The 22,566-nt window shown below is 40.1% G+C and overlaps 1 protein-coding gene across 1 annotated transcript; it reads right to left on the reverse strand.

Annotated features, from left to right (window-relative positions):
• Window positions 1-3,577: 3,577 nt before the first annotated feature.
• On the reverse strand, window positions 3,578-12,682 carry LOC147611536 (transcription factor RF2b-like). The gene is made up of 4 exons (XM_086784644.1): window positions 11,606-12,682; window positions 11,359-11,491; window positions 5,201-5,285; window positions 3,578-4,298 (listed from the first exon to the last, which is right to left on the reverse strand). Exons 1-4 carry the CDS (start codon window positions 12,337-12,339, stop codon window positions 4,030-4,032), a joined length of 1,221 nt encoding a protein of 406 aa, XP_086640770.1. The 5' UTR covers window positions 12,340-12,682; the 3' UTR covers window positions 3,578-4,029.
• Between the last annotated feature and the right edge of the window lie 9,884 nt (window positions 12,683-22,566).

Here is a 22,566-nt window from a genome sequence, read left to right on the forward strand (position 1 = left end):
TTCTGCCCTAAACTTGCCAAAAACATTAGGATACTCCGCTATGCTCTCCAGTTTTTAGTAATCCTTTCCAACAAGCATACTCATGGTTTATAAAACTATGTTGGATCCAATGACAATAATTAACCATGCTCGTCTGGAGTGAAGTACTTCTTACTTTAACCATGTAGTAACCCCGTCTCATACTGGTAATGCTCTAATCTTTTCCCATTACCGTACAACTGGTAGGTTCTACAATGACATGAACTTTGCAAAATTAAATAGCCCAAGAAAAATAAGAATTTACTTTCTTATTCATGAAAGTCATTCAAACTTCCATAATTTATATGGTAGCAAGCAAACATGTGCTCAAAAATGAACATGAGTGTTGGATATAGACGAGTCTACACTCTCCAATGTTATAGGGCATCCCCCACCTAAAACAACCATCTAATAATACTAGTCTCACTGCTCACAAATGGTTCTATTACACTCTCAAACTAGAAACCACTCTGTCAACACTATTATATGATCATGGCTATACTATCCAGAGCTTCTTTGAACGCTATCACTGGAATTCTTCCCAACAAAAGGCTATCAAGTGAGTCTCAAAGCTCAATTTTGCCTCAAACACTTAATTACTAACGGAACAAGCATACAAACACTTGATCACTACGGAACAAGCATACAACCAACCAAAGGCTCAACCTCTATGTATAAGCCTCGGTGTCCCATACAATGACCTTCATGAACAGTTAACGTCCCATATCATCAAATGAGCATGAAGTTCATTGTGACACAGAAGTAGAATCTTTTCCTCTCCTTGAGAAATAGCTACAAAATCTCAAGCATATGGATGATTATATGCACCCAAGCCTATGAGTATTTCCAACTAGACAAACTATGTAATATCATATATGGTGCTTAGTTTCTTCCAAAGTTCAACATGGCTATAATTTTAAGAGCTAGATCAAGTTCCACATCCTCAAATATTCAATCTAGAGTATTTGTGAGAACAATCCGACAAGGTCTCAATGCCTCACTACATAAACTCGTAATAATCAAGCCAATTTGTGAAGATCTTAAAGACTAGCCACACAACGTAGCTTTAGAACAAGACCTCTCGAAGGAACTCCATCCTATTGGACAAAAGGAGCAATGACATACTCCAAAGGTAGGTAGAGTAGCTCCGTACTCTGTTACAAGTCATGTTAAACAATTAGACAATTAATATCATCAACACACAAGTTCCTCTATGTTTGATTAACTCTGAACTCATGGACCTCACTTTAAGATCACTACTAATCTTAGAATCAATTGATATCTATGGACCTAAAAAAATTCATTTGCAAATAAATATGAAGTAGATTTAGTCTCGAACACGACACTCTAGCCAGGTAACCCCCTAAGGATAGGCGGTGGTCAATACTCAATTAAACTAGACCCACACACATTTCTTCGGCCAAATTAAACCCATCGAGGCACATTTCCTTGACCAAACTTTGCAAGCAAAAAAAATGCAACACATGAAAACCAATTCACAAATCTATTGATTAAAATAAAGAGACTAAAAGCGCACTAGGATATGCATCCTTTCAATTTGCGAAATCTATGTTGGGATACACAAAATTGTAATAAGTCACTAAAACTTTTTGGAGTAGACCTGTCACCCACAAAAGAGCAATAGCAATTCCGAAGTGCCAATGCCCACCCAAGGGGGTCGGCCGTTGTCATGGATGTTGTGGGCGAGTTAGACAGCCAAATCCTTTCCAATCTATGCCGAAAACTAATCCCACTCAAACCCCCATAGCTACACGTGCACGTCTAACAACTAAGAAATGAAAAATGTGCACACCCCCACACACACATTTCAACTGTGCGCAGAAACCTTGTTTGGGAAATGGCGTGGGAAACTCCCCAAATTAAATTTTGATTTTTAAAAAAATCATGATGACGACTCAGCTGGTCATCCACTTTGACAGTAGTTGAAGGGCTCATTGCGATTCTTCACTTCAATTCTTTAACAGCAATCGTATGCCCACCACACACACTTGGCTGGTTAATGCGCCACACTCTCACACTGTATTCCGTGGTTGAACTCTAAGCTCATACAGAGATACTCGTTGCAGAGCAAAGAGAAACTAGAGAGAAAAATAACCATTAAATTTTTTTAAAAGGTAAGCCTTCTCTCTTTCGAAGCCGGTCACACTTGAAGAAGCAAGAGAGAGGGACAACGGATCAAAGCGCCGCTCTAATACCAATGTTACGTCACCATAGCTTTGAAGGGCCTGAAACTCTAGTCACACCCAGCCATAGAGGGGAGTTTGAATAATACCACACTCTCGGGCACTTATAGGGGCCTGCCCGCCCATAAGCCTACCTGGCCGCCCAAGTGCTCTGGCTTGGGTGTGCAGACCCGGATGCACTCGCCGTCCGCACTCCGCATCTGAGCTCCGCATCCGAGCTCCCCGTGCCGTTACAAGCTACGAGAGAGAGAGAGAGAGAGAGAGAGAGAGAGAAGAAGAAGAAGAAGAAGATAATATTATCATCTACTGGGAGCCAAATATGACCCATGTGACCAACAAACTAGTACAAGACAAAAAAAAAAGTCTCCTTTTGTTACTATGAAAGGTAAAAGTTATGTTACTATGGAAGGTAAAACTAGCAAGCTAGTGTGTTGGCATGATGTGACTCAAGCTCCTCTCTATGTTTGAAGAGTTGAGTGATGCAAAACAGTGGTGTGGCTCTAAGCAATACTTGTGGCAGCTATGTGTGGCCTTCAAGGAGTTTGCTCAAACCGCCTTGAATATGTGTATATCAAGGACAAACCATGACCATATGTTCTTCTATCTCCATGGCCTTCATGTCACAAAATTTGCAGATTCTTTCCTACCTTGGCACCTTCTTCCAAGGTAGAGAGAGAGAGAGAGAGAGAGAGAGAGAAAGAGAGAGAATTTCTATGTGAGAGAAAGTGTATGTGGGAGGAGAAGAGAGTGTGTCTGCACTAGTACGTGTGTGTGTTTGCCATTTTGGTCTCCGCGCTCTCTCTCTCATACACAGACAAACATGCATGCGCGCAGACACACACACGTGTTCTTAGTGAGTACCTCTCTCTCATATATCACAGAATGTTTGTACTACTGAATATAAGGAGAATCTCCCCAGTTGAGTCCCCACCCATCACAATATTGGGGGGATCATGTGTAAACGCATTTAGAACCCGAACCCATTGAGATCAAAATGGCCTAAGTACAAGCATTGTGCGCTCTCACTCTCTCTCATACACAGACAGACATGCACGCGCACACACACGTGTTCTCAATTGTACCATTCTCTCTCATATATCACAGAATGTTTGCACTACTGAATATTAGGAGAATCTCCCCAGTTCTCCACCCATCACAATATCGGGAGCAGCTGTTCAGCTGCCTCCTTTGAGTACACCTCACCCTGCTCCCCAATGGGAGTGAAAGCAAGAAAAACAAGGCATTAAAAAGTACAAAATTCGACAAATGAAAAAGTTGCCACTGGGAAAAAAATTTGCCTACAAGACGAGCAAAAGTTAAATGACAAGCTCTGAAAATTTACATCCCCACAGTAATTTTGACTGAAGACACTCATAGCGGCCTCTGTATTGCTTAGTATATCAAGAAAGGATTGTACACTGAGATACTTTACACATATATCTGCAGCTTGAGTTTCTTCAGGGCTTGATGGATCTTCACAACAGCTTTACAAACCTAACCAACAACGTGGAAACTTGTACACACGACACTGTCACTGCTCTTATACCCGCGTGGTGCCTAAACTGTTCTTACAAATCAAAAGAGGCTTTTCTTGGCACCAGACAGAACCTTCCAGATTATGTTAAAATATTAAGATTTGGGTATTATGAGAGAAGTCTTCAAGGCCCACAGACTTATTTACATAGAGATATGACAGGGTTGACATCACTGCCAATGGTGACACTTACAAGAAGACCTGGCCTCTGCAAACACTGATTGGCTTGAATCCAAACACATTTTTTTAAGTGTCAATGACATGCATTGCTGGCTAACCAAAAGGGTTATGTTGAGAAAATTCTGATGGAGCTGCTGGCTGAAAAGGTGGCAGATTAATGCTGTTGCTATGCGTGGCCTGTGTTTGCTGCATTTGAACGGAGAGTTGTGATTGCACATGAGGTGGCATTTGGAGAAAGGGTTGTTTAATTGCTTGTTGATGATGAGCATCAACAGTAAAAGCATGTCCGTTTCCAGGATTCATTTGAACAGTCGCCGCCGATTTCAACCACTCTACCTCTCCCTTCAAAGTCTCATTGAGAGCTGTCATCATCAAATAAAAGGAATAACAGTTCGGTACTTCTCCAAAACACAAATTTCTTGCACAGCATTAATTCAGTTAGCAACACAAAAACGCCATCTCTTTCTGCGTTCTTCTACCTAAATTTCTGCATTTCATCGTTGCACCCATATGACAAACAAATTCTAAGATCAGCCACTGGAGGAGGGGAGCACAATATATATATATATACAGTAATTTTTGTGTGTTTAGCACTAATGCACAAAAATTACTCTGTGCAGTAATTTGTGTGTGTTTCTAGCATTAATGCACGAGACACTTTTATTTTTTGACTGTAAACTTTCGGTTGACATACAAACATGGAAAAAAAAACACGTAGAACAAATATTTTCTAATGCACAAAAATTACTCTGTGCAGTAATTTGTGTGTGTTTCTAGCATTAATGCACAAGACACTTTTATTTTTTGACTGTAAACTTTCGGTTGACATACAAACATGGAAAAAAAAAACATGTAGAACAAATAGGACATTTCAGTGAACCATGGTGAAGCATGGGCCACTGAAAGTGACACCAAGGTAGACATAGGATGAGTTTTTTTTTGTGTGCGAGCATATTAAAATGGATCATTCCATCAAGTAAGTACCTTACTTAGGGGACAAAAAGAAATAACTCAAGGCAGGTGACGATCTTGGAATCTCATTATGTTAGTTCCATCAGTATTAAGGGAGTAAAAGGGAGTTTCTCTTGCGTAAGATACCAAGTCTATAAAAGCTTAAATCTTAGTAAGGAGAAGCTGAGATTTGAATAAGAGAGAATATACTACAAAATATTACAGATGAAGTCTGTCTAGACCTGCAGCAGAGCGTCAAACCATGGCTTACTTAAGTCTTAAGACAAAGATTGAATGAAAAGTTACAGCTCACCATCACGAAGCTGTGCTTGCTGTTCCATGGCCTGCAATCGTAATTTAAGCTCACTATTCTGTGTCGAAAGACCTTTTGTATCCCTCTACAACACAAGAAATGCTTGTTAAAGATCTCTCTCTCTCTCTCTCTCTCTCTCTCTCACGCTCTCTCTCTCTAGTCCATGCTTCTCTATGAGACAGGCAGCAGAGGATACTCACCAGAGGATATGCAGCTCTAGCTCTATAGGAGAGGAAGTGTTTCCAGGTGCATTTTCAGGAGCCGAGGACAAAAGGTTGGCTTTTTGACACCCTAGTCACCTTGGCACTTATGTATGCAGCTCCCTTCTGGGCACCAGATTTATCCCCAGCAGATTGGCAGCACATAGGAGTGTCCTCAAATCATGATGTTATCACGGATGATACGCAGCAAACCATCTAACCCCCACCAGATCATCCAGGCAGAGTTTGCTGTGGCTCCTATGTTGACGGAGGCCCTATTCCACAGAGTCCCTTATATACAGAGGGTGAGGGAGATGGATCCACTTCGACTCCCCTGAGCCCTGACTTGCACTACAGTCATCACAAGCCGATAGCAGCCAGAGGAGTGCATTCATCCTGGTATGGCACAGTACTCACTTGGTTTCAGGCACATGGACTACAGATGAGATGGACAGGCTCCCTCCATTTCAGTATGATCCAAATTCCCCATACATTAAGCTTGCACATGAGGACAGGAACCAAGTGATCCGATACGATTTACTGGGTCTAGACATGTAACACATAGATTCACACTGGTAGGCCCATAGCCTACCAAGATGCTGTACTACAAAGATCATTTCATTAGATTCACAGCAGATGGTTTCATACAAAGACCAGGTTATCTCGATGTCTTCATGTCCCATGCTTTGAGGATAGCCATTGGCCAGCTTAGAGTATCATCCCATAGACTGAGGATAGAGCCTCGCAGAGCTGAGCGGATACCCAAAGACGACACGACATGTAGACTCTGTCAGATGGGGGTTGTGTCGGAGGAGCATGTAGACTCTGTCAGATAGGGGTTGTGTCGGAGGAGCACTACGTTTGCCAGTGTCCAGTCTACTATGAGATCAGCAGGAGATTTCACTCTATATTCATGGAGTACCCAGATCAGAGGTGCCCTAGACTCTTTCTATTGGACTGCAGCCGACACACAGAGTCACTACTTAGAGATCCTCGCCCCTAACACTCCTACGCTCAGCTTACCATCACCAGTTTTTTCCAGCCTAGAGGAGTGGATAGGGAGGCACCAAAGCCCACCACAGTGGATAGGGAGCCTATACCATGCCCTCTCACAGCAAGCCCATGGGAATCACATGAAATCAGGCACGCACACTCCAAAGAGCTAGACACCCTCGTGTCGTCGGACCCCGGCCTCATCAGCCCCACATTCAAGAAATTCTGGCCTGCCATCAAACGGCCTCATCCTCACAGAAGACTAGGCATACAGGGTTGCTTGACTGTTTTTATTCCGCTCTCCCATATCACATCACTTATTGTACCCTATACCTAGGATCTAGATTTTTCATCTTGTATAATCTCAGAGTCTAAGATCTTAGCTTTCACTTTTCAGTTTTAGTGTTGTGATATGCAGCAGAAGTCTTTGTATTGGAAGATCCTGTCACACAACTGCTCACACCGTCTTCTGTATCCTGAGTTTCGTGAGTTTAGCAATCCATTTCAATACTTCAAACTTTAAAGAGATGAGAGAGAGATATATGAGAACTGTACACCAGATTGGGTCCCGAATTACCCACTGAAGGGCCCCCTATCCCGATAACGAGATAGTATTTGCTTTATTTCTTTAGAGAGAATGACTGTGGACTGTAGATAAGACAAACGCAAGATCTCGGAGGATCGGAGATTGGCTGAACTGTACACAGCTGCAGAAACACCTCGATGAACTGATCTCGAGCCTATGCACTCTTCCAAAGGGCATGAGGAAGGGCTGCGCACCTGAGGCTGAGAAAAGGAGATGGTGGACTGTTCTAAGATATGTTAGAATGCTGTAAATGCTTATGAATGCTGTGTTACCTTCACCAGATGACTGTTGCATGTATGGATGATGCACAGGAGGCAGGGTACTGCTGTAGAACTGATGCAAGACTGAAAACCGAGGCTGTAGGACTGAAACGCAGGCTGTACTGCTGCTGGACAGAAACACAGAGGTGTACGGCTGCTGCTGGTGGACAGAAACACAGGTTGACTGTACGGCTGGTTCACATGCAAAAAACGCTGGACTGTATGCTGAATCAGGGGCTGATTTTGGTTGTAGTCCATTCACAAACTTTCGCATTTCCATTAGCGGTGGAATAGCATTTTATTAGTGGTGGAATAGGAGTACATGAAGTAAACTTCAATGAAGCAGCTAAAAAGTTGTTGAGATAAGTTGCCACATTCTCACCGACTTTCTGTTTTATCTCATCCCATTCTTTCTGCACATCTACTTCAAAATTTGTGGGTAGAAACTTCTTGTTGAACATAGTCTTGAAGTTGGTCCATGTCTTTGGCTCGGTTCCTTCTTGTACCACTTTTAGCCAAACCAATTCAAGGCGGCATCCTTCAAGTGCATGCGAACCATACGAAGTTTGAACTTTTCGGAGAAGTCCTCTCCTCCAAAAATAGCATCGAATTGCTTGACAAAAGATAAAGCTTTTTGAGTGTCCCGCTTTCCATAAAAAGCATCGAACTTGACGCTCTTCTCTCCCGGCTTGAAGTCAACTTTGCCGGTTGTTGAAGGCTCCATTGCCTTCCTTTGTCTTACTTGACCCGAAGAGGCTACATCCATAGAGTAGGCCTAGGGGTGACCTTCCTGTCTCTCCCATGAGAAGCAGACTTGGTGACTCTAGATCCTTCTGCAATGGTGACTCCTTTGGACCGAAGATAGGCTTTGGCAGCTTCAACTCCTTCGGCTTCAGTGGCTCTATCTTTGATGAAATCTTCAAACATTTGAGCCCTTTTTTGGCCCTGTTCCCTGTTGGCTCTCCAAGCGAGAAATTCTTCATCTCTGAGAAAGTACCTGAATTGCTGGAAGTCATGATACTCTTTTGATCTCATGAGTAATGGATCGACGGCCCCGGTTCCTATCCTGAAGTCCTGGATCGGCCTCATAGTTGTTCCCTTCATTAGGCCCTGACATGGTTCTGTCACCCCAAGAAAGATTTCTTAGAAGAAATCCTGCTCTGATACCACTGTAAGCCTAGTGGGGCGTACCCTGACAGATTCAACCACGTATCCAAGAGATAGAAATATAGAGAAAGAAGATAGAGACAGGGAGAGGGAGAGGGAGAAGGAAACTTTGCAAAGTACACACACACTAAGCAGGGAACAAGCCCCGCCCCTTTCAAGAATTTATTCATGAACAATCCACGGGCTCACAAACCAGGATCAATACATCAATGAAAACAAAAGCAAAAAACAATATGACGATGTAAGAACCCAAGTCGATGTCGAAGTCGAGGCACGAGATTTCTGATGCCGAGCACACCACGGGGATGACCCACAAGAATCTCTCACCGGGCTAGTACCAATTCCAATATCCAAAATCCAAATCCAAATCCAAGTCCAAGTCCAAGTCCAAGTCCAAATCCAAATCCAAATCTAGATCCAAGTCCAAATCCAAGCTTGTAGATAAAGTACACAGGGGATTTCGTGAAGATAACGTAATATAGAGTGTTCAGCTGTAATCCCGCAGCCCAAACCGTAGTAGAAGCAATCCACAAGAAGGATTGAACAAAGGTGTATTATCCAGGTTTGATCCACATAGCTGAATGGCACAGATATCCGATGATAGCAGCTAAGTGGAGATGTTTCAACAGTACGGTAGCCGGTTCAGTTGCAGACGGCAGCGATAACCAGCAGCGGTGGTCTGTCCATCAGGCAAGTGGCAAGTGGCACACAGGCACACAAGTGTTCCAGCAGCAAGTGGCGGTGCTGTTCAGAAGGTGCAAGCAACCACAACAGTAGTGCTGTCTGCAAGCAGCAATTTAGGAAGCATCAGCCAGGTGGCGCAACCTCAGCAGCTAGCGGTGCTTAATGGCAAAGACTGCAGCCGGCACTGGGTAGGTGGCTGCAACAGCAGTTGTCGGCTCTAGACAAAGCAGCTGGCAGTGGCACACCTGTACGGACAGCAGCCAGGCGGTTCTGGTGGAGGGCGGCGGCTGCAGCAGCACTGAACAGGAGAGAGGGGCAGCAGGCGGTGGCAGCGGCTGGTAAAAGGCGGCAACAGCTGTCGATGGTGGCAGCACACTGGTGCAGGCAACGCAAAGGCGCTGAGGACCGGCGTTGGCGGTGCAGGCGGCTGAGGCTGGCCGGCGCTGGCAGTACTGTATAGCACAGAAGGATGGTGGCTGACAATCGGCGGGTGGCATTGAAGAAATCACACACATCGATGATGAGCTCTTATCTTCCACGATGATGATTACTCCTTGATGATGGTGAAGAACTTCGTACACCCTTCAACAACGATGATGATCTTGGAGAGGTTTGATGCTTCTTTTATACTTGAAGAAAGCCTGCTTTTTGCTTTGCTTTCCTCTTTTGACTTTGAATAATAAAATATTACTCAAGTATGGCTAGCTTTTCCCAAAGTTCTTGTGCTTTGCTCTTCTGGCTCTAGGGCCTTGCTTTTTGGCCTTAGAGCTACTTTTTGAAAAAGCAGCTTTTAGCTTTTTGGTTCGGCTCAGTCTCCTCTTGCCAATGATGCCCCTTTTTGGTTCGGCTCAATCTCCTCTTACCAGTGATGCCCCTAGCTCGCAGTCAACTCAATTTGACTTTTTGCTTTTCCCTGCTTTTTTGTTTACCAAAACTCGTGCTTTTCCATGTGCCAACTTCATGGTCCTTGTTCCCATGCTTTTATCTGCCTGTCCAAGGTCCAGGCACGGGTTCCATCATGTGAAAAGAGCTAGGAGGGCCAAATAGTTACACCCGTTGTGGTAGGAACATCCATGCAGAGAAGGATTGTTACTCGAAGAAGACATGCAATGCAAACATTGTGGGAAAAACAACCACAATGAAAAATACAGCTTCCACAAAAAGTCATTGAGAAGACAGAGCTTTCCACAAAGGAAGCAAACGATTGTAATGATGAATGGGCTTTTAAAAGTCCAAGTTTGTGTTGTTTTCGACTGTATTGTGTGTTGTTATGTGTTGTGAATCTATGACCTGATCCTGTGTGCACACTACCCTTTGGATCCCATAACTAGTCTGTTAATTTATTCTTGACCAGGAAAACTGGCATGAGAAACCATGAGCCTAGATTTATCTTGGATATAGTATGAGGTAATCACTTCGGGAGATTGCTGGGAATCAAGGTCTTACCTATATATATACCTAGATGAATCCAGGAACATGTCCAAATTCACCATTTAGGAAAAACTTGAGAAAGGAAGGCAGAAATTAGGGTTTTCAGCCCAAATACCAGAAATTACAGCAAATAAAAGGGCTGCTCAATTTGAGCCATTGGGAGTAAGTAGGAGAGTGAATATGACCTAGAAACACTCTTGGAAGCTTGGAAAACACTCTAGCAAGCTTGGATATGGTGAAAATACTGCCTTTAAGAGGGTGCCAACTTCTAGAATACAACTGAAATTCAAGTACAAGATGTGGCTAAGAATGAAGATGTCAAATCACAGCCCTATGACCTACTGTACAATCCTAGCTAGCACTTTGCCTATAGAGAAACACTCTGTGAAGTCCGACACTAAGGAAAGCAGGTGAATATGATGATTTGGCTACCCACGTATATATATGCACCAATTCTCCTAGTTGGCTAGTGGTACTATTGTAAGCCAGTTGTACCCAACTTCGACGTCACCAATGCCACGTCTTTTCTGCCACATCATCACCACCACATGGCATTACCACATGTCCTTCGTGCTGTCCACTCCACCTGTCAGCTGCTATCTGAAGTCCAGTTGTGCCCTGCATACTCATAGGGGTGTCACACACACAGTGTATTGACTTGACATGATTACGTGTCATCACATATCACAATGATCTCTAACCAATGACAGGCTGATCTGTTTCCAGGACTTTTCTTATTTTTACTTGGAGAGTTAATGAGCAAAGGACCCCTAGCAAAACACGTAAGAATCATATCCAAGAGGTTGAAACAGTTACCATAAGTAGGAGTATACTCACTTGAAAGATAGATACTTGAGCTGAAAGTGACTTGGCCTCTGTTTGAAGTGTGTGTATTTTCTGCTCCAACTCTGCAATATATCGCAACTTGCGCTCTTTGGAGCGTGCAGCGGACTGCCGATTTGCTAGAATCCTTGGAAGACATACACAATTTTGTAAATTATTAGTTAGAGAAACATGGAGAGTTGGTTCTCAAAATCCAATCAAACATAGTTTGTTTAAGGAACACAGGTATAGCACCAACAACCTCTTAGCTCGTCTTGGGTCTACTAGTGAAAGCTCAGCCAGATGGTCTGAGTCCATGGCTTTCTTTGTTTCAAGAAATTCTGAATCACCCATCAACAAATCCTCTGTAATGGATGCGGACCCATCCATAGACATGCTGTGACGATGGCGTGGTGGTCGAGAATGTGAAGATGCATAGTTCCCTCCTCTCCCATCAGACTTACTCCTTGTAGTATCAAATTCAATGAGAACATCATCAATGGAGGCACTCCGGGCATGGCGGTGGCCAAAGTTTGTGGCAGAAAGCCCTAATCCTTCAGTTGGAGTAGAATTATCCATTTCCAGATAAGCAGACAACAGGTCCTCCCCGGTTTCATCTGAGACGGTGGTGAGGTCACCACTGTCCAAACCAAGCTCGTGATTAAACATGAGCTGATCAGGCAGCCTGAACGCAATCTCTGACTGCGCTCTTCTATGGGTTCCTCGCCGTGAAGGCTTTTCAACAATATTGTCAATATCTGAGCCAAAATTGGGAGCCTTTCCAAAGCTACGAGAGACTTCAACAAACCCAGAACATGTGGGCGATGGTGCATAGCCCTTATACGTAGTCTGAGAGTGAGATTGAGATCGAGGCACAGAAGGATGAGAGCTTACATGGTTAGTAGATGAACTGTGATCTGATGATGCGGGGGAGGATGCAAAATCCATTTGAAATTGCTCTAAGAAGGCCTCAAAGCCACCTGCAAGACCCTCCATGTGCTGATTGCTTGACTTATATCAAACAGGTGCATATAATTTTAGAACCCAAATTCTCTGATGTGAATTCAACTCAAGAAACATATGTACAGCTTGGAAGCCAATACTCTGTGTAACTTAAAACCCAATACTCTGTGTAACTTAAAACCCACAAAAACATACAGAGTGTAGCTTGTAGTGGCTTAGAACCTAATAATCTCTGTGATTTGTGCTGCATCAGCGCTGTGAATTGTAACCCTAATTATCTTGTAACCCATCTTTTCAACCCTTTGTTCGTGTTCTGCGGCAGAAGAAGACGAGATAATGGCAGACTTTGATGAGACTCTTGAACGGTAAACAAATCAGGGGAGATTGTCGACTTTGCAACAAAACCTTGGGAGTTGGGAGGCAACGAGGGCCAGGAGAGTAGGCGAAGTCAAAAAGGTGGGTACATACTACAAAAGCATTTGGGTCTTAGGCGTCCCCATGGAGGAATAGGATTGTCTTGACACGTACGTGTTGTCCGCAAGCGTGTGTAGATAGAGGCAGCCCCACGGGATGGCTACAACCATGCATACCATGACATCAACAAAATAATGATAATGATGAAAAATGTAGAAAATACTTCTTGAGTAGGCTCGGATAAACCCGCTCCCCTGATTATCTTTTCTTTTGGGAATATATTTATATTTATATTTATAGAAATAAAACTTTTATAGAAATAAAACTGAATACAGCACAAAATCCCAACAGTTCAACCCCTCGAATATACAAGCTGTGACCAGCAGGAAAGTTAAGAGCTCCCCTATTTCATTACTAAGAAAACAACTCTAAAAAGTGTCTTTGATCCTTGTAATCTCGGGCCTTAGATTTGAGTGGTTGGGGAATTGGCATTTGGAATTATGAACTTGGCCTTCTCCTACTCAACATATGGGTTGGTAGAAAGCTAGTAGCATCTTTTAGCCATGGATTTGTTCTGTTTTTGGTCCACATAGTAAACGCCTCCTTACTAGATTTAAGGGACGCCCCTTATTATAAGTCATATTTTTTTCTTCTCCTTTTACATTATCCAATAGAAGAGATATCACTTGTACATTTGCACCTTTCATTTAGAGCATCCCAATGGAATCCATAAATGCAGATATGTTACCTGCAAGAGGAGAACAAAGATTAAGAATAGCCATGCTCATTCCACAACAAGGGGTATCCTTCTCTAAGGAAACTTAAATGTGTAGGCAAAGAAGAGAACAAATCTATGGCTTAAGACATTTTGACTTTTGAACAACTTGTACCTCCTACAGAACAGGAAGAAGGAGAAGGAGGGGGGATGGTGGAAAAGAAGAATAAGGAGCATATCTTAAAGCCTCCATAATACTACTAATATTTACATAAAACTTTTCTTAAGTAAAGTGACCATTACTATCCATAGAGAGGAAAATGGTTAAGTATACAAACCAAGAAGAAAATAATCAACTTTCAATGGTTTTTCTTCTTCGTGAGTTTTACATGGATGTAAGCCATGGTTGTGCAAGTAGAAATCCCATATTACCAAATATTTTAAATCCCTTGCAAGCTTCTTTGGTACCCTTCAATTTTTATTATTATCTAAGGGCTATATATCTTTGTTCTCTTGTGTAAAAAATGATAATTTTATAAGGACTACATATCTCTTGCAAGCTTCTTTGGTACCCTTCAAGTTTTTTTAGTTATCTACATATCTTTGTTTGCTTGTGTAAAAAACGATAACTTTAAGCCTTGTATCACAACCTCTAAACCTCTAGGTGATAGCCTATGTAATATCACGTACAAATCCTAACGTATACCACTTGTATGGTTCATGTGTGTATGCATGTGCATGTAGATACATGCGTGCACATCCCTCTCTCTCTCTCTCTCTCTCTCTCTCAGAGAGAGAGAGAGAGAGAGAGAGAGAGGGAGGGAGACAAGCACACACACACACGTACATATATATATAACCCTAGCTACAACAGTATGCATCTCCACCTAGAAAGAGTTACATAAAAAGGGAACCAATAAACAAGACTACCTACCTCAATTCCAATTCTTACCTTTTGAGATTTGAAATTTATTTTTCAACCTTAGTTTTAGGCTTTCACAAAAAGGTAGCTTTGACACTAACCTTTTAACCCTTATTGTATAAAACCTTAGTTTAGATGAACATGTATTATAAAAATCAATAAAGTACAAAAGTATTAAAGTTGGGAAAGTTTGTACAAATAGTTGATTTAATGAATTTAGGGTATTGCTTCATTGAAGAAAACAAAATTGATCCTTGCTTGTTTAACAAGCATTTAAGAAGGTGAGAATGTGAATCAAACTCGTACTCAAGAAATTAAAAGACTTTAAAGCCAAGTGACAAAGTCTAGAAGAAGTCCAAAGAAGATGGAAAACAAGGTTTATTTCTTTTGGGATTAAATGTCTCCAATTTGGTTGGTGGAAAAGAATATCCTTGTTTCTTCATTGAAAGATAAATGTGAGGGAGGACTTCATACATTTCAACAAGGTAAAAGTTTCACCTACACATGATATGAAAATGACTTTTGTTACACTTGGCAAACTAATAAATAAGTATTTGGATTGGGACAAGATCTTTCTAAAGTGCTATAGTGATGTGCAAATCATTAATATTTGCGTACCTTCTATAATCTCAATTTGTCATGGCTTATCGTCACAATGTTAGTGTTAATGATTTACAAGCTCTAGAAGATGATTTAAAAAGGCTTGAGTATTAATTATTTTTATGACTAAGCATACATGCATTAGTAGTTTTACATTAGGCATATAATCGGAGCAACCTTCTTGTACACACTATTGAAAATGGCAATGAATGTATCACATTATATGTCTACATCACAGGTGAAACCTATACAATGAAGGAACGTGTAGAAGACAAAATTAGATCCATCGTGAAAGTTCATGTGTGATCTTGATAATGTCAAGCCTACATATATTATGAATGCAATTTTCTTTTATAATGGTCGTGATAGTTTGATGAGTATGTCATAATGTCACTTTTTTCAATATAATTTACTGATTTGACCTAGTACATTTGGATGTTAGCTTTGTTTCTATGACTTATCTCAAGTTTGAAACATAATCTACTTTAACCCTATAAATTAGGAGCTAATAGCTTGTATATCTAGAAGTTGTTTAAAAAGATGTACAAGTAGATACAATGACAAGTTTGATGGCGTTCCTTGGCCTAAAAGAATGATGTGATGTGGTGATAAGGCTCAACATTTGTGATAAGGCCTAACATTTGGACCAAACAAACCTCATATAAAAAAGGCCATTGTACGACCAATAGAAAACCCTGAAAAAAAGTTTGAAAAAAAAAACTTCTTTGGAGGGGTAAGGGCCTGTGTGTGTGTGTGTGTGTGTGAGAGAGAGAGAGAGAGAGAGAGAGAGAGAGAGAGAGAAAGCTCATTTTTACAATACCTTGGATTTCTTTAGAAAGGGCAATAAGAAGAAAAATGGAGCTTTTTTTTTTAAAGTAGAGGTCTAAAGTTTGAAAAAAGTAGAGGTCTAGAGCTTCAAAAAAAAAGTAGAGGTCTAGAACTTCAAAAAAAGTAGAGGGAGTTTCAAGATTCATCATACATGTAGAAAGAGTAAAGGTCTAGATTTTGAGAAAGAGTAGAGGGGGTTTAGGGTTCCATTATATATATTCAAAAACTCTCATATAATGCCATATGATTGGCTTTATTTTGGTGCGCCATTGTACCAAGGCCTTCAAGAGCATGTAGACTAAGGTAGAGTTAAAGACAATAGTTCAAAGGGTCTTGCCAAACACGTATAGAACCTACAAAACACATAAATCTTTATATAAAGGAGCACAATTTATAGGGAGCCCATTCCTTTTAAAGGAGGAACATCCATTTCGCAAGTTGAGGTTGCTTCTATACAAGAATGAGTGTGTAGCATTGAATACTAAAAGAAGAATGGCAACTTTTGGTGAATGGGCATGGTGAATGGGCATAAAAACTAGTGTAAGTGCATCAACAATAGCATATGAAAAAAAATGGCAACTCTTGGTGAATGGGCATAAAAACTAGTGTAAATAGAAAAAAAACATTGAGTAAGTGCATTAACAATAGCATTGTAAGTTACACAACACAATTATTCCAAAATGATAAACCATTGTGGTCTATATGGTATATTAGACAATGTGACGGTCATGAGACATGGCCCATACCCAGTCAAAGTAGCAATTACATGGTAACATAAATTTCTCAATCTCGTTGAGATTAGAACTTTCTACCTTCCAACTTTTCTAACATTCAAGTTAACTATTAACAAGAGCCCAATCGGTTGTCCTTTAAAGATAGAGTATTACTTCTTTCACCACTAAGGAGAGTGAGGAGTAGAGATGGAGCATACATGTAGTAAGTGGTTCACCTCCATACAACGATAAAACTTTGCAATTTAAGATCACCACATAGAAAGGTGGCATTATCTATGTCTCATGTTCTCTGTATCCCTTTTTTATACAAGACTATCAAAGCTTCTTTAATCAAGAAAGACTCATTTTTTTTCTAAAGTGATATTAATCTTATCAATAATATTATAAAATACAACATTATATGTGTACATTCACATATGCATGTGCATGTGTGCTTGATGTACATTAAATACATCAAGAAATACTAGAAAACAAAGACACAATTCCAAGGTTAGAATAATTTCACATCCATAGGATGGGTACCACGTTAGAAAAAAACTATAACAATTAATTGACTGTGACATATATTGATGAGACCACTCATAGGATGGGCGCCATATATGTTGATGAGAATATACCATTCATAAGATGGGTGCCACATTAGAAAACAAAAATATAACAATAAAAGATATTGACTTTGACATATATTGATGAGGATAGACCACTCCAATCCATCAAGTTAAGGAGGATAATACCTACGACCATCTAAAATTATAATAGAACTAAAGTGTGAAGAGGTAAAGATCAATGCCTTCAACATCCTCTGCTTTTATCATAAGAATAACATGATAAATACAAGAAACTTACTAACTTTACATTAAACATAATGATCTTATATTATAATCACAACATTAATCATTAGGTTACTAATATAAACTAAAAATTTAGAAAGATTTAAGAACCATTTTCCACTTTTAAAGGTGAACATTATCTAAAAGAGTGTCACTAATCACTATACAACAATCTAACAAGGGATCGTGCTTATAAAGAGACAATTCCATAAATTCATTAGAGATTAGATGAAACTACCTACTTAAGAAGACACATTCATTAGGTTACTAAATAAACTTATAAATTAGAAAGAATCATTTTCCATTTACAAAGGTGAACATTATTTAAAAGAGTGTCATTGATCACTATACGTCAATCTAATAAGGGATCATGGTTATAAAGCAACAATTCCATAAATTCATTAGAGATTAGATGAAAATACATGCTTAAGCATTTTTCATTATTTAAAAGAGTGTCACTGCTCACTTAGTTAATCTAACAAGGGATCGTGCTTGTAAAGAAACAATTCCATAAATTCATTCGAGATTAGATGAAACTACTTACACATTGATTCACATAGTTAAGTGTTTTTCATTTATAAAAAGTGTGAAGGAAAACATGTTGCAACAATTTATGTGAAAATACATGAGTTAACTTATCAGCTTGTTAAAAATTACAACTATGCCAAAAAAAAAAATCAGCAAGAAAGTTCCTTCCATAAAGTTTACTTGTATGATAAATTTTCCAAGAATTCAAGGGAAGAAAATATACAAAATTACATTTATTATTATCCTAGTAAAACCAAGGGAACAAAGTTTTTGCACCATGAAGTTATTCAAGATATGAACTATTTACTTTGAAAGTAAAAAAAGGTATGTAAAAAGAGGAACCCAAGTGATAACATTGATCACTTTCAAACATATTGCAAATAGGCACGTATGAATAAGTGGAAAATCACAAATGCCTATTTGCAAACATATTGCAAATAGGCACGTATGAATAAGTGGAAAATCACAAATGCCTATCTGTTTGTTTAGGTGAACAGGCTATTATTTATCATAATGTACACAATTAAATGATCAAAATATGAGTATTTTGTTATAGTAATTCTTGTCTATATATGGTCTTATACAAAGTTGTGCATATTTGATTTAATAAATCATTGGTATGCATTATGTTGTTTTCTTGTCAACATGGTCCATGTTAAATTCATCGAGAACTATTTATATTAAAATATGATGATTCCTTTATATTGTGTTGTTTTCTTGTCAACATGGTCCATGTTAAATTCATCGAGAACTATTTATATTAAAATATGATGATTCCTTTATATTGTGTTTAATGTGTATATTGAGTTTCAATATTGTTATTCTATGTGAATAACACACCATTCATGAAAAAGAAATATGCTATTATTCTTATTTCTTCTTTGATGAATACCTCTTATATCTCCATGATGAATCAACATATTATTTGTTTTGTTTTTGTGTATAGGGATGTTTTGTTATTGCCTTTAATGTTGCATTGTTTTTTCACTTTACTTTCTTTATCAACATAGGTTATGTGAACTTGGCAAGCTTATGTCAAATTCTATGGTGGTTATGTGCTTATGATAAGACACAATGTTTAGAAATATAATAATAACGTGTTCTAATGTAATTTTCTATTTGTCTATTTAGGCTTTGCATTACCACCTAGCTCCTTTTGGGTCTATCCTTATCTAATAGTTTTTTTGACATAAGATTTAATGATTTTCAACTTGAGATCATCTCTATGCCTAAATTGTAATGTTAGTTGATAAACTTGTAAATTTATTAGTTGAGATCCATCTCTATGCCTAATTTGTACTCGTAGTTCATAAACTTGTTTCATTTTTTGTTTTATTAGTAGGAATATTGAAGGTATAAAGATAAAGGTACTAAGAATTTTAGAAGCTCTTTTACCATGTAATTATTTTTAATAGCTTGCTTTGTACACATTTTATGAGTACAAATCGGCAATTATGGTGTGTGACCTTTTGCTTGGGGGAGATAAGCATTGTGGGAGGCATTCCTGCTTGTTGTGGTGGGTTGATGGGAAAAAGTGAGCCTATACATGATGGCATAGCCTAGTTGGCTTCTTGAGCTAGAACTCAAGGTGAGTGACTTTGCCGTTTGGAGAATTTTGGGCATTTTGGAGAAGTGAGTGATGCATGTGGCACTTTGAGTGGGCATCATGCACTTGCACAACCAACTTGTGTGGCTTGCTGTGGAGTTTTCAGGCATCCATTCTTAAAAGGGAGACCAATGTTCTAGGATTTGGGCATTAGCATGGGAAAGGAAATCTTGTGTATGTATGGTTCTTTGGGGTGGGTCCACATGACTTAAGAGTCAAGGAAGCCCATTCGCATGGATGCAAAACCTCACATATTTGCATGGATTTTAGGGTTGAACACCTTTAAATTTTGGATTTGGATTTGGCTTGGAGTTAGGGGATAGAGCTCAAAGTCCTTCATAAACATTATTAAGGGTATCCTAGATGCCACAGACATACACTTAGTGAGATTTAGACCTAGTTCCAAAGTTTAGACTTAATGTCAAGTAGCACTTCAATGTTTTCAAATAGTGAGGCTACTTGGGACCCTGCTTGTTTAATGGATATGGTACTAGTGGATATATTTCTTTGAATGGATGTTATGGATGTAACTTCATCATCCTTCACATGTGTGATCAATGGTATTATACCCTTATCTTTTGATTGCACCCTTCACTTTGCCTCGCTTCACTAGCCATCTTTATTTGTGTCAATCACTTTGCTTCACCCATACTTTCTATTGAGTTGTTGATCCATTGTGTGGCACTTTGCCCCTTAATTTGTCTTCTAGACTACTGTGATAACCACTAGCATGTGGTGGAAAAGATCATTTTGGTGTTGTATTTTGATATGCTTTCTTCTTTCACACATTTTAGCAATGACTTCTTAGGCACCCATTGTTGGACTACCTTTTACATTTGATAGGATCTCCTCTATTGTGGATAGTTTTGTGATGCCTCGGCCTTTAATCTCCACTTCCCATTGTAATGATGAGGCCTATCCATTGTGATGATTTGCTCTCCACTACCCATTATAATTATTGAGGCCTAGGCGAGGATCCTAAATCTGACTTCACTTGTGGAGCAATAGTGACACTTAGATAATTTCTTAAAATATGTGACATGAATCCCAACAAGTATCCATTCCTATGTGAACTGAGTAAATTTGGATCATCTTTATTTATGCCTAAACTTTACCCCACTTTGAACACGGATAAGATAGTGGATCTTGATCTACTAGATCAACCCTGGGTGCTTGTGAAGCCATGTGTACTTTTCCAACTCCACAAGGATCAAATGCAAACCTATTCCATCAATTGCTACTCCTCCATGTGGCTTCATTACCACAATCTCTTGGGTTTGGTCTTTTGTTGGACCTAATGTTGAGTTGGACTTGTGATGATTTGATCCTTCTACCCCATGATATGTTACTACCCACCCAAGCATAAGCTTAGAATGTGCACACAACATGGTGTCAAATGGAACTTACTCATTACCCATGCCAAGCCGAGATCCAAAGCCCAAATTTCGCTTAGTTTCCCCTCTCCTCTACAATGCTTCTTTAGTGTGCCACTTGTTGTGATGCTTCACTCTAGTAGATAGTCTCTCTTTGACTCCCACTCTAGTAGACAGCCTCTCTCTCACTCTCACTCTCACTCTCACTCTCACTCTCACTCTCACTCTCACTCTCACTCGATGTGATGTTTCTTTAGTGTGCCACTCGAGGTGATGCTTCACTCTAGTAGTAGTTAGTCTCTCTCTAACTCCCACTCTAGTAGATGGTCTCTCTCTCACTCCCACTTTTGCAAACATTGAAGCAAGCCAATACGAGGCACATGCACAACATAATGGCCATCTCAAAGATGAAATTTATGTGGTGGAGCCACTCACGTTTGAGATTGTTCACCGAAATGAGCATACTTCCTTGCATGAGAGAGGGAGAAGAGAAGAGAAGAGAAAAGAGACAATGCAAGGGTCGGAGGATCAAGCACTTAGCCAAAGCACTTAGCCAAACCTAATGAGGGTTAACTCCTTGATGTGAAGCTGCTAGGGGCTCACTCCACACTTGTGTTAGCCAAGTGGAGCCTTCCTCAAGCTAGGGAGCAATGAGAGAAGGAGCTATGGAGAGCTCAACTCCTACTGAATTCCTTCATGTCTACAAGAGTGAAAGAGAGAGAGAGAGAGAGAGAGAGAGAGAGAGAGAGAGGGAGCAAGAAGAAGAAGAAGAGGCAAGCAAGGAAAGCATCACCTACATGCACACACACACAACCACGCAAGCAAGCATGCATACACACAAGCTTACCACCATATCCACGAGAGAGGGAAACTCAATTATGATGATGGGATTGTTCCTTTTCATATTTCATAAGTCACTTATATACATGAGCTCTCTTTCTACGCTGGTCGGCCACCCACTTAACAATTGGGAGCCCAAAATTGGTTCTTCTAGCTCTATGTACACCTAAGCTTATGCTCATGGCCGGCATTACACAAGTCGTAAGCTCAATCATCCTATATATCTTTTACATAAAGTTCTTAACGCGGTTTACGTAAAAATGAGTTACATGAAGCGTAACCCCACTTTAAAATAATGTTAACCAGTGTGGTTAACATAAAGTTCTTAACGCGGTTTATGGTAAAAATGAGTTACATGAAACGTAACCACACTTTAAAATAATGTTAACCAGTGTGGTTAACATACCTCCCTCCCTAATTCAGGTCCATCCTCGAGGCTGACAAGAAGAATTAGTGGTAGAAGAGGGAGTATGTGCGAACAAAATCGTATTGCAAGACGTGGGGTACTAGGGGGATCAATGCAAGGACTTGTACCTCGTCTAGAACGCCGTCTCTTTTATGTCTTCAAAGGTTTAGAGATGCCAGGTGGACATCCACTGGATGTGCTCACAGTAGTCAAAAAGCTGCTGATCATATCTTGCCAATGCAAGCATGCATTTGAGCGAGCATGTTGTCCTTCATGCATGGGCTTCAGGACGTAGGAGGGGGGAATCATGGGAAGTTGAACTGGAGCTTAGGGTTCTCCTTTTGTTTAATATGGAATAAGCCCCAAGCCTAGCAATGGCAGATGGGGAGGTAAGTTGGGTTAATGCGGAGGTTGTGGGGGGCTTTGTAGTACTCCATCCAAATATATAGCTTGAGTAGGAATGG

Source organism: Cibotium barometz, chromosome 47 (genome assembly GCF_041138505.1).
Source record: "Cibotium barometz isolate CiBa-2024 chromosome 47, ASM4113850v1, whole genome shotgun sequence".
NCBI lineage: Eukaryota > Viridiplantae > Streptophyta > Polypodiopsida > Cyatheales > Cibotiaceae > Cibotium > Cibotium barometz.

Coding starts and splice junctions, on each gene's coding strand:
- LOC147611536 (XM_086784644.1), bottom strand. CDS start 12,339: ATGGAGGGTCTTGCAGGTGGCTTTGAGGCCTTCTTAGAGCAATTTCAA. Junction 11,492..11,605: donor GACCCAAGACGAGCTAAGAG/GTTGTTGGTGCT, acceptor ATGTCTTCCAAG/GATTCTAGCAAATCGGCAGT. Junction 5,286..11,358: donor CTCAAGTATCTATCTTTCAA/GTGAGTATACTC, acceptor CTTGTGTTGTAG/AGGGATACAAAAGGTCTTTC.